Source organism: Crassostrea angulata, chromosome 5 (genome assembly GCF_025612915.1).
Source record: "Crassostrea angulata isolate pt1a10 chromosome 5, ASM2561291v2, whole genome shotgun sequence".
Lineage (NCBI taxonomy): Eukaryota > Metazoa > Mollusca > Bivalvia > Ostreida > Ostreidae > Magallana > Magallana angulata.
Window position 1 is genome coordinate 58,857,264 of NC_069115.1, and position 12,552 is coordinate 58,869,815.

A 12,552-nucleotide genomic window follows, 5' to 3' on the forward strand; every position below is an offset into this window, starting at 1 on the left:
GTGTTGCCCTATATTCTCTATAACTGACCATTTTATCACTGTGATGCCCTATATTCTCTATACCTGACCATTTTATCACTGTGTTGCCCCATATTCTCTATACCTGACCATTTTATCACTTTGTTGCCCTATATTTTCTATACTTGACCATTTTGTCCCTGTGTTGCCTTATATTTTCTATACCTGAACATTTTATCACTGTGTTGCCATTTATTCTCTATACCTGACCATTTTATCACTGTGTTGCCTTATATTTTCTATACCTGACCATTATATCACTGTGTTGCCGTTTATTCTGTAATCCTGACCATATCATTACTGAGTTATCATACATTCTCTGTATCTGGCCTATTTAGCAGTGAGTTGCCCTACATTATCCATACCTGATCATCTTAGTACTGAGTTGCCATACATTGTTTGTACCAGACTTTTCTCTGTATTTCAAGTACCTGACCATTTAATAGTATTTTTGAGTTGCCTAAATTTTTTCTTACCTGTCAAACTTCCGGGCTGACCCCGAGGGAGAGATGTGGTCCCTGATGTTGCGGGTCAGGTGCCACAAGACAGCGAATCTCTTGAAGGCCTCTATCTTCTCAACCTGTCACAAATCAACATGTCACAATCCATTACACCATTAAATGATACAAAATCATTTATTATACGCAGTCAGTGTCTCTTTCTTCAAAATGATTAGGTGTGGAAGTTTTTTAGGATCTAATTCTTATTTAAATTTTTTTCTATTCATCACTAACATTACATCATATTTCAAATGTCCAATTTTAATTCAAATATTTTTATGGAACATCAAATATTTTCTATGAATATGAACCAGCTATTGAATGTGTTCATTTATTGAATTCCTTGAATGAATCCATACATGCCAACTATCCCGATTTTTGCGGGATTCTCCCGATTTCACGTCGTCAAAAATACAAATCCCGATATCCCGATCGGGATTGTCAAAATACCCCGAAATCACGATTCTAAAAAAATCCTACCCGTTTTACGACAATAAGTCCCGATTTCCATCTAAAATTTCAAATCCCGCGCTGCTTGTCTGCGCTAACCAATCAAAAAGCGGGATTATGACCACCATTGCTGTTTACCTGTACCGCGTGTGTGTATATCGGGATGTGTGAATTGATGTAATTACCTGTACGCTACCTGTGTCTGGGTGTTTGCAAACCTAATGAGGAGCATGTTTTGATAGTAATTAATCAGAAAGTATCGGGATGAAAAGCAAAATGCCACACTTTAAGTTTTTACACAAACTTCGACAAGAATGGGGTTACACCACAAAAGAAAACGAAACTTTTATCCCAATATCGGGAGGCAGATTCCCGATTTTCGGGATGACTATCGGGATCGTAATTGGATGACAACCATGTATATTGCCGTGCAGTAGGTATGTTTAACTTATATATAGTACAATTAAATATATTTATTGGCAGGGTACATTCTATTGTGTACACATGACACTATAGGAGAGATTGACAGCTATAATACATTATCTACAAGAAGAATAGATATGTTAAACTTTATGAGTAACAATTTTTTATTTTTATTTTGAGGGATTTTAGGGTAGACCATGGTGGAATGAATGATGTTACAAAGAACACGAAAACAGCCATCCATCAAGCCACCTGCTGCTACCAACTTCTTTGTGAAATCAAAATTGGAGCAAGATGAAGGTATTACTAAATTTTTTAATAAGCTAATATATAATATCTATAAACAATTTTAAGTCAGGAAAAAATTATAAATACTTTCTTTCACTTTTTATAGCAACTTGACCCATAAATGCTTTTTAATATTTAATTTAATTATTTTATTTTGTAGATGTCACAAGAGCAGAGGTCCTGTTTGCCAACTGCGTTGCAGAATTTAGTGCTTTTTGAGCTGCTATACCATAATATTTATTGTTTGTTGAGATTTTAAAGATTGATTTAATAAAGATTGATTTAATATATGAAAATAAAGTTATGTACTTTATTTATGATTTCATTTGAAAGAGGAGATTGTTTGATAAACACATTAGGATAATGTTAAATAGATAAAGAAACAAATGAATTTCTATGAGTTCAATTGTTTAAACAAAACAATTACACGACAAAATGCCGCGAAATTTTCTTCTAGGAAAATGTCGTCGCGCATAAAATCCCCCATGGAGATTTTCAAAAGTTGGCATGTATGCGAATCAGTTAAATATTTGACTAATTATTCCCACCTGATTGTCTGTGACCAGATATCGACCAATCACATCCTCACACACCCAGGAGCTCGGGGCCACTTGATGCAGGTTGTGGAACAGCCTAACCGTCTGTTGGTGATGCTCTGGACACGAACTGTCCAGGAATTCCCACAGGATCTCCGCTATCACCTGCGATTATAACAAAAACACTCTTACTAAACAGGTATATAAATTCCTTTACAGGGACGGTAAAAACTAACTTGTTCTACTCACATTACTTTCAGTTAATAGACATTATATCCACGTGCAAATCCCTTCTTTGCTATTTGAGCCATGTATAAGTCTACCCTTGTAGAGGACCATGTTTTCACTCTGATAATTGTGTCAAAGTCTTACCTTATAGAAGACTGTATTCCCGTTCAGGTACTTCAGGTGACGAGGCAGTAGAGCAGGTAGAATCATCACGGACACTGTGCCTCCAGTCGGGGAGTGGTCTACGGTTGAGTGATCTGGGTCGTCCGATCCAACAGAGCGAGTCAGCTGTATCAGCTCCATTACAATCCCTATGGTCGTAGTCTGGATGTCAAAGTTTTCTACCGCAATGTTACACGTCATCAAATCACAGAGCCACCGGGGGAGATTCTCGTCCTCAGCTAGATATAAAACTGCAGAGCTTAACAGCGGAATATATATATAAATCATCAATGAAAAATACACACAAAACAGCAGAACTTATTTCATCAATTACAGCTAGAATTAAAACTGGAGAACGTATATCATAACTAACAAATGATTCAGAACAATTTTTTTTAGGAATTTTAACTTTAAAAAAATCACATCAATGGAATGTGATTCACTGAGTTTACAGTAACAGTGAAGTGCAACATTAACTTCAATACAGATTTCCTTTTTATATCCAATAAATATATACCATTACTTTGTGATCTTTTCAGTGCCTTCTGAAAGTCGGTACAGTAGATGGGAAAGTTGGAAAACTCTGACAGAAGTTTGCATGCATGTTTAAATGTTGTGATCACATCTTCTGACAATCTGTCTGCTGGGACAAGAGTCTGATAATTTGACTGGTCAATGGCAGAAGGAACGTGGTCCTCGAAACTGTACTCTGATGCAGTATCTAGCACAGAGTCTGACTCCTCACTCCTCATGCCCTCCTGAGGACAGACCAATCTTTCCATGCACTGCCGTGCTATTTCCTCACTCTGTAGCACCTTGGTTGTGGAGTACATGTGAAAGAAGTTCTGGTAGCACTCCACGCAGGCCTGCATCATGTTGAGAGGGTAACGGGAGCGCTGTCGTTTCATTGACCGCTGGGTGGGGCCCGAGGACAAGTGCCCCTCTGTTGGATGGTCAGTGTCCTCACTTTGTTCATGTGTCTGTTTCTTTGTTTCCTCACCACTTTGGTTTTCCTTCTCCAGTTCTGTTGATTCCTGAAGCCTCTGAATGTCTTGTAAATTTACTTCATCGGGAAAATCAGGAGTGATCTACAAAAAGTCAGATACAACAACAAGTGCTTTTAAAAAATGCATATGTTTTAATTTCACTGACTAAACTTCTTATCAGACTAATAAATTTTATGAGGACCATCTTTCGTAGAATTTGGTACCTTTTCAGGACTCTTACCCTCCAATTTACAAGTACCTTCTGCTAATACTTACCCACAGTGGAAATATAAGTTGTAATTTATTCAATAAAATTGTCTACACTAAAATTCACATGAATATCATTAAAGATTCAAGAGAAACTAACCCCCACAGACATATTTCACAGTTAATATTGTTAAGTTTGATACACCTTACCTCAGACTCGTCTAGATTATTATCGATGGCATTCATTGGGGGCTGCACTTTGGACAGGAGTTTGGAACACAGATGTATGGTACAGGACATATCCCCCTCGCTGATGTCCCCGCAGTACGAGGTCATGGTGTTAGTGATGCGGAACAGGAGGTCGGGCAGATGGTCTGTTTGAGTCTCCAGGAATGTTTCCTAGAAGAATAAAACAGACAATATTACAACACAATGGTTAAAAAAATAAACTCACAGTACTTCAACACAGAATGTAAAGGGACGTTTCCTGTCACCACAGAAAACTTAAACAGACACTGGTGCAACACAAATGTTAGGAAAATAAACCCACAGAAGTACAACCCATTGCTTAAAAAATAAACTGTCTAAGTTCAGCACACATCTACAGCAGTAAAATATATAATTCATTGCAGGTGATATTTGTTGACCTAATTGCTGAATAGGGTGCAAGGCTGGTGGTATACGGTATCTATGTCCTGAAAGGAGAACTGACCAGAGATATGATGTCCAGCAGGTACTCGACAAGCGTGCACAGCTCGGGGAGGGCCGGGATGTCCGTCTCCTGAACAGAATTAGTTCGCCGGACTCGCTTAGAGCTCACACACTTCTGACAGGACGCCTCAAACATCCTGGCCACATAGTCCCAGATAAAATACGGCTCGAAGGCTCCAAACAGCAGGTTGGAGGTCTTGATGAGCTCACTCTGAGTGCGCTCATCTCGCTCCTCCTCCAGCTTCCATGACTTACTGGACACGCCCCCCTCCCTCCGCTCCTGGCGTCTCTTGGTGTAGCTGCCACACTCGCGGTAGAGACAGCGGAACACTGCCAGTAATACACTCTCCAGTATCACAGGACCTGACCAAAGCAGAAAAAAAAGCACGTTCATAAATCTGAAGTATTAATCAATACAGGGCAAACTATTTACATGACTAATATTTTAATGCATTGGTTATAAATCAAATGTTCAGGCAATATCACGCAAAATATAATAGCATAATCTTCTCATAATCCTCTTCATATACATCATCATTATATTCAATTCAATGGTTTATTGACATCACCATGTTGGCTATAGTCAAAATGAAATCAAATGAAAGAAAAACAAATATTATAACAACTAGAGCAAAGCTCGTTGCAAAGCAACGAGTGGGTCTTCCGTTAATGTCGCAAGTAAAGCTGGAAGTTCCTGTTAGAAGCAGAGCTCTTAAACCAACAACAAGAGTAACGCAAATAAAAAGATGAAAAAAATCGAATTATTCCTGGTACGACTTAACAAAATACGAATGATTTTAAGTACGACTTAACAAAAACCTTTCCGATTTCAAGAACGACTTAACAAAAAAAATCCGAATGTGTTCAAGTACGACTTAACAATTATTTTTGGTACGAGTTAATTTTACTTTGAACATTACGCTATTTTTTAAACCAAGGAAGCGGAATCAAAATTTCCGGAAAAATCAATTTTTAAACCCCGATATCTCTGTTATGCACTGTCCGATTTTAAAACGGATTTCAGTGTTAGATTCAGCTTAATAAGCTCTATAAAACGCATATTCGATTTTGATTTGATCAGAAAATTCATTTTTTCGAAAAATTTGTTTCACTTCCGGTTTCGACCAGAAGTGACAGATTTTCATTTCGAGCCTTATTACAGAGGTAAATCGACCAAATCATAACCATTGAAAATTTCAAGCCTCTATCTTAAAGCGTTTTTGAGAAACGCCGCGGACAAAATGACTTTTTGAAAATTTTAAAAATGACGTAACGTAAAAACGGAAGTGACGTTGTCAAGATTACTTTAACATCTTTGAGGGATAATAGTTTCACATTATCTCTGAGAATTTCATCAAAATCAGTCGGAAACTTTTTGAGTTATAAAGCCGAGAAGGAGTCAGAAAAAAAAAGAAAAAGTATAATAACTAGAGCAAAGCTCGTTGCAAAGCAACGAGTGGGTCTTCCGTTAATGTCGGAAGTAAAGCTGGAAGTTCCTGTTAGAAGCAGAGCTCTTAAACCAACAACAAGACTACGCAAATAAAAAGATGAAAAAATCGAATTATTCCTGGTACGACTTAACAAAATACGAATGATTTTAAGTACGACTTAACAAAAACATTTCCTATTTCAAGAACGACTTAACAAAAAAAAATCCGAATGTGTTCAAGTACGACTTAACAATTATTTTTGGTACGAGTTAATTTTACTTTGAACATTACGCTATTTTTTAAACCAAGGAAGCGGAATCAAAATTTCCGGAAAAATCAATTTTTAAACCCCGATATCTCTGTAATGCATTGTCCGATTTTAAAACGGATTTCAGTGTTAGATTCAGCTTAATAAGCTCTACAAAACGCATATTCGTTTTTGATTTGATCAGAAAATTCATTTTTTCGAAAAATTTGTTTCACTTCCGGTTTCGACCAGAAGTGACAGATTTTCATTTCGAGCCTTATTACAGAGGTAAATCGACCAAATCATAACCATTGAAAATTTCAAGCCTCTATCTTAAAGCGTTTTTGAGAAACGCCGCGGACAAAATGACTTTTTGAAAATTTTAAAAATGACGTAACGTAAAAACGGAAGTGACGTTGTCAAGAAAACTTTAACATCTTTGAGGGATAATAGTTTCACATTATCTCTGAGAATTTCATCAAAATCGGTTGGAAACTTTTTGAGTTATAAAGCCGAGAAGGAGTCAGAAAAAAAAAGAAAAAGTATAATAACTAGAGCAAAGCTCGTTGCAAAGCAACGAGTGGGTCTTCCGTTAATGTCGGAAGTAAAGCTGGAAGTTCCTGTAAGAAGCAGAGCTCTTAAACCAACAACAAGAGTAACTAAAATAAAACGATGAAAATATCGAATTATTCCTGGTACGACTTAACAAAACCCGAATGATTTTAAGTACGAATTAACAAAAACCAATTTGATTTCAAGAACGACTTTACAAAAAAAAATCCGAATGTGTTTAAGTACAACTTAACAATTATTTTTGGTACGAGTTAACTTAACTATAAACATTACGCTATTTTTAAAACCAAGGACGCGGAATCAAAATTTCCGGAAAAATAAATTTTTAAACCCCAATATCTCTTTAATGCATCGTCCGATTTTAAAATGGCTTTCAGTGTTAGATTCAGCTTAATAATGTCTACAAAACACATATTCGTTTTTGATTTGATCAGAAAATTCATTTTTTTGAAAAATTTGTTTTACTTCCGGTTTCGACCGGAAGTGTCAGATTTTCATTTCGAGCCTTATTACAGAGGTAAATCGACCAAATCATAACCATTGAAAATTTCAAGCCTCTATCTTAAAGTGTTTTTGAGAAACGCCGCGGACAAAATGACTTTTTGAAAATTTTAAAAATGACGTTACGTCAGAACGGAACTGACGTTCTCTTTTAAACTTTAAAAATATTGAGGGATGATAATTTCACAATATCTCTGAAAATTTCATTAAAATCGGTTGGAAACTTTTTGAGTTATAAAGCCGAGAAGGAGTCAGAAAAAAAAAGAAAAAGTATAATAATAATAAAAAGAAACCGAAGAATAACAAGAGGGTCTTCCGTTGAAAACGGAAGACCCTAATAATAAAAAGAAACCGAAGAATAACAAGAGGGTCTTCCGTTGAAAACGGAAGACCCTAATAATAAAAAGAAACCGAAGAATAACAAGAGGGTCTTCCGTTGAAAACGGAAGACCCTAAAAAGGCTATAGCATGCAGGACAATTTTATACAATTCTTTATAGTCCATGGAACTGTTTCCTCTGCATTAATAATTTTTTCTAAGTAGATACATAGACTTTTTGTAGTATTATGATCACATGGATACAGATTTCTTTAATGGAATCAAAATGATCAATACTACATTATAAATTATCATTAAAAATATAACAATATTGAAAACAAAGATTGTCATGCACAGGACAGTAAAGTACAAAATGTTTCTAATTTTCTAAACATTGACCTACCTATCTCGGGCTTGTCCAGTAAGCTCATCAGGATCCTGAATGGTCGCAGCACCCCGAGCTTGGTTCCCTCCCTACCGTCCCCCTCTTCATCCTCCGTGTCGGACAGCTTCTGTTTCAGGGCCTGAATCAGGAGATCCTTGGAGAAGGTGTAGAAGTATCCGAGGTCGGTCTCACTGGACGTGGATACACTGTCTCCCCCCGTCTGGTGCCGGGAGAACTCGGCCGGAATGTTCAGGGCGGCCATGTTTGTGACATTTGACCCCAGGAGCCATGAGTACAGTCTGCGGTTTAGGGACATGTCACGCCTCAGGACCACATTCACTACCGCTAGTACTATTTTGGACATGTCCGCCCGTGTGAGCTGGTCGTTGTGCATCGGGAAAGCCAGCATCATGAAGTCTAGGAGGCTCCGCTGAACCAAGACATTTGTGTCCTGTATGGCACCACAAACAGCCTCCACCTGAAAACACCGAAAAAAGTCTTAAAATGAAGGCAAATTCATGTTAGAATGTACAGGTGTGAAGAACATGCTCTAAAATTGAGGTACAGAAGTGTGACAAAAAACAACTGCATGCTTATGACTGATGGAAAACTTTTGCAAGAATTGATTGAAATACTGAGAGCCATAATCTTTCGGCCTCATTTTTTCAAACACATACATAGTCCTGATATCCTATAACTGATATTTATAAATAAACACCACCGAAAGTATGAGTTGATTGTTATTAAAGAATTAATAGGGGGTTGGGTTCAATCAAATGGTTGGATGGGTTTGACTTTTACTACTAGGAGGCGCATACAGACAATCGGTTCAATGGTTCAATGGTTACCATGAGGTCTATGTTGAGTCCCATCATGTAGAGCTGGTCCTCCATGCTCTGTTTCTTGTTGTAGTGACACAGGAGGAAGGTGGTGGCGGGGAGACGCACGCTGGGGCACGACTTCACACACTCCCACAGACAGGTATAGAAGTATTCATGTCCCGCAGCCTGACAGAAATCATCCAACAGACCAACGGTCCTAAAAACGGAACCAGACAAACTTCATGTTAGTGATTCAAATCTAATTGAATGCACATTTGATCAGAGAATATCTTAAAAAATAATTTCCTTTACGAACTTTAATATCTTTCAGACTAATATTCATCATATTCAAAGAAATCATTTTATTCAATGCACAGTGTACATAATTTAAAATTTATGATCATCAAAGAAGTTGAATATTAAACAGAAGACAGTTCTTATACTGCCAGCTTCTTCACCTGTCCAGGAGTTCCGAGCCCTCCTCCAGACCGGGCAGCAAGCCCAGTAACAGCCCATTCAGCCCGGGCTTTATATGCTTCCCCAGGCTCACAAAGTGTCGCTCATACACCGTTAGTAACACGGGCTTCACCCCCATGGCAGCATGCCCAAGTAAGGGGAACAACCCTGCACTGTAGATGAACAGATCTTGGGCTAGCCTCTGAGTCCCAATACATTTGAAGATGATGTCATAGGTTTCTAGGGCCTTGAGATGGACCCCACTGGGCAGAGCAGGGTGTAAACACTGAGCCAGCCTCTTCCCTATCGTCACTCTCTTGGGAATAACTGGGTACTTTGTGTGACCAACTAGTACCTGCAAGAAGAACCAATTATCGACAAATTACTTTCAGGTAGAGAATAATAAGTTCTTCATACTTCCAAAAGACAGAATTCCAGACAACTTGACACTGTTAACCACAACTATGAACCTCACCTTATTCAGCTTCCCGAGAGCAGAAATTAGATCCGCCCACTCGCTGGTGTACTCAAAGCTCTTGAGGGCCTTCTCTACCTGAGTGATGTACGACCGGTACTTGGAATCATTCAGCAGCTCACACTCCTCAGCCAGTATTGTCAAGGCACTCATCGTTTTCTCTACTAGTCTACCTATTAAACTTCCCTTTTCCCTAGAAAAAGAACATCGATACATGTACAACTACTGACATATGTATCCTAATCCATGTTTCAACTGTCTCGGAAATTCTCTGAATATAATGCTTAGATAAAATGTGCTCTACGTCAATGCAAGGACCTTTAGGCGTGAGACTGACAAGTTTCATATCTGACCATGTTACTCTGGAACTTTTTACAACAAACTTATCTTTAGAGTAAACTCGAACGGGACCAAACCCATAATTTAAATAAAATATTTACAAATAACGAAAGAAATGCAAATCTACGGGCACTGTTGCACCGATACTTACTAACTTTCACATATTCACCACGTAAATAAATAATTTCAATAAGATCATACGACATGGCCAGCTGTCATTTTCATTTTTAGATTATCAACACTGTAAAAAAAGACAACCGGATAGTTTTGAAATTTTTTTGGTCATTTGGATGTTTGATAAAACGCAGTAGTTGTATAGGTTCGCAAGCTGATGTTAAACATTGACAATAATTTTTAGCACATGCTTGTGAGAGGTCATCTGGGCCCAAAAGTAAACTAAAATGGATTATTCAGGTGGTTCTAACGCAAAACTCGATCCAGCAAAGAGAGATGAATTTATGAATGAAGTCAAACAACAGCTAGCCATCGCAAGCGCACAAGAGTTACTCCAGGTATTTTTATTCAATTGTGCAGTGACATACATGTATTACAGTGATGTAATACATCTCAATGTTGTTCTCTCTGTGTTGAATAGAAGATAAAACACGTTAGCTCGTAATGCTCTGTGAATCTTCATCATAATTAACTAAGCTGTGCAGCACATTACAAAATAACTGTTGAAAAATGTGATCAGCTGATGTAATTATCATACAGTAAAACACGGTTATAAAGAAGTGCCAGGGACGGGCGATTTTACTTCTTTATAAGTGAAATTCGTCATATCCGTCAAACCTACAACATGTAATAAAGTCTTGGGGAATGAAAATCACTTCGCTGTAAGCCTCAATTCATTATAAGCATGTTCGCTACAACCGTGTTAAACTGTAACCAATTTAACAAGTTAAGCACAACCCTCAGTTTTGTGGTTTTAATCTAATAATAACCCATATCACTAAATTTATCTTTTGAGTACAAGTTGGATGATGTTCATTTTGGATTATGCTTTATTTATCACAAGAAGAATTGCACCATATATAAACTGGGGAAATACATTATCATATGCACTAGCTGTTTTCTTTGATAATTCTTATTTTTATGTTTGAATTTTTGCACTTGGACATGAGAAAAAGTGTTTGATTTCTGATATAATTTGTTTCTTAGATCTTAAAAAAAGATTGATTTTTATTCAAAATTTGTATATTTCAATATTTTCGTGATTTGGTCATAAAAAAACTATAGGGATATTGTATTTAGTTGTTTACATTACATGTTCACACATTTAGCATTCCTGGGCTGCGTTTTACAAAAGAACTTAATATGACTAACGACCAAATTAATGAATGTTAATTAATCACAAACTTATCATTGTTTTATTCTCATGGCTGTAAAATATAATTATGGATATTGGAATGGTTGTATATAATTGGTTTTGTTTAAGTTTTATATTCATTAAATATAATTCAATGAGACTGAAAATATTTACAACTTTGTCGTAAGTTCTTGTCAGTGAGGAAAACGCAGCCCTTATTATTAAATTCTCATATACCTGTGTATCATATAATATTTTACTTACAGAAAATGACAAATAAATGTTTCAAGAAGTGCATCACAAAACCAGGAACATCGCTGAGCAACTCTGAACATGTAAGTCATTAGTGTCTTTTTCTTGATAATAATTTGTTTGGATGACAATATTCATATTGTACATGAATAAAATTCATGGTCTTTATTTTTCAGAAATGTGTAGCTATGTGTATGGACAGATATATAGACACTCAGAACCTAGTGGCTCAGGCATTTAGTTCGCGACTTCAGCAGGAGATGTCTAGAATGCAGTGATGGAGGTGATAGTTAGAACGGTGATCGTGTTGACTAAAACTCTGTCCGGAGGAGAGAGATCATGTGTGTGTGTGTCCAGTATCCATAGTGTGAAAAATCAAGGATGACGGCCTATAGGACAAAATTCTTACCCACTGAGAAGAGAAAGATGTGAAAATTATATATGAATAAATTCATTGTTATCATCAAAATTTAGACATTAGTTATTACCATAATCATCAAAACTAAAATTGATTTTTTAGAAAATTCTTTCTTTTTTTTTTACAGTAATATTGCGCATATTGCTTGAATTTGTTTGTCATAAACATATATATGTCATCATATGTTATAGAAAAAGTCTATATCATTCTGTACATTTTAGATATATATTGTTAAACTTATCATGTTAATTTTGTCACACTTAGGTAAAGAATAAGTGCAGGAGCTAGTTTACTATCCAGTGTTGAAGTCTTCTATAATTGTTGATTTCAAACGAAGGATGAAATAAAAATATTGTGATGAATTTAATTAGCGTTAATATTTTCACGAGAGCCTAACTAGAGACCAACGGTCAGCAGTTGGCAGACATAGGTCATCAGGATAACAGGTGTGTGACTGACAGTCAATCTCAATGGCCAGTTGTTAGAGCACTGACCTGTACGCCAGTGGTCCTGGGTTTG

General features: G+C 36.8%; 2 protein-coding genes and 1 long non-coding RNA gene across 7 annotated transcripts in view; 2 read left to right on the forward strand and 1 right to left on the reverse strand.

Annotated features, from left to right (window-relative positions):
* LOC128183539 (protein dopey-1-like) overlaps positions 1-10,324 on the reverse strand; it is a 39,204-nt gene extending 28,880 nt beyond the window's left edge. Inside the window, exons 1-11 of one of the 5 annotated variants that reach the window (XM_052852588.1) lie at positions 10,206-10,324; positions 9,716-9,908; positions 9,243-9,595; positions 8,812-9,001; positions 7,982-8,441; positions 4,511-4,872; positions 4,009-4,197; positions 3,123-3,693; positions 2,588-2,844; positions 2,228-2,380; positions 495-598 (exon numbers count right to left, since the gene is read on the reverse strand). In XM_052852588.1, coding sequence (XP_052708548.1) covers positions 495-598; positions 2,228-2,380; positions 2,588-2,844; positions 3,123-3,693; positions 4,009-4,197; positions 4,511-4,872; positions 7,982-8,441; positions 8,812-9,001; positions 9,243-9,595; positions 9,716-9,868 — 2,792 coding nt within the window. In that variant the 5' untranslated portion in view covers positions 9,869-9,908; positions 10,206-10,324. The remainder of the gene's footprint in view (positions 1-494; positions 599-2,227; positions 2,381-2,587; positions 2,845-3,122; positions 3,694-4,008; positions 4,198-4,510; positions 4,873-7,981; positions 8,442-8,811; positions 9,002-9,242; positions 9,596-9,715; positions 9,909-10,205) is intronic. The other 4 variants (XM_052852587.1, XM_052852590.1, XM_052852591.1 and 1 more) reach the window with 4 other exon arrangements.
* LOC128183540 (uncharacterized) lies at positions 1,090-2,052 on the forward strand. Its single transcript, XR_008243621.1, has 3 exons — positions 1,090-1,405; positions 1,572-1,691; positions 1,840-2,052. It is a non-coding gene; the product is annotated as an uncharacterized LOC128183540 (long non-coding RNA).
* Positions 10,325-10,384: 60 nt separating the features above from the next.
* LOC128184436 (mitochondrial import inner membrane translocase subunit Tim13-like) lies at positions 10,385-12,400 on the forward strand. The gene is made up of 3 exons (XM_052853889.1): positions 10,385-10,566; positions 11,630-11,698; positions 11,792-12,400. Exons 1-3 carry the CDS (start codon positions 10,456-10,458, stop codon positions 11,891-11,893), a joined length of 282 nt encoding a protein of 93 aa, XP_052709849.1. The 5' UTR covers positions 10,385-10,455; the 3' UTR covers positions 11,894-12,400.
* Positions 12,401-12,552: the final 152 nt, after the last annotated feature.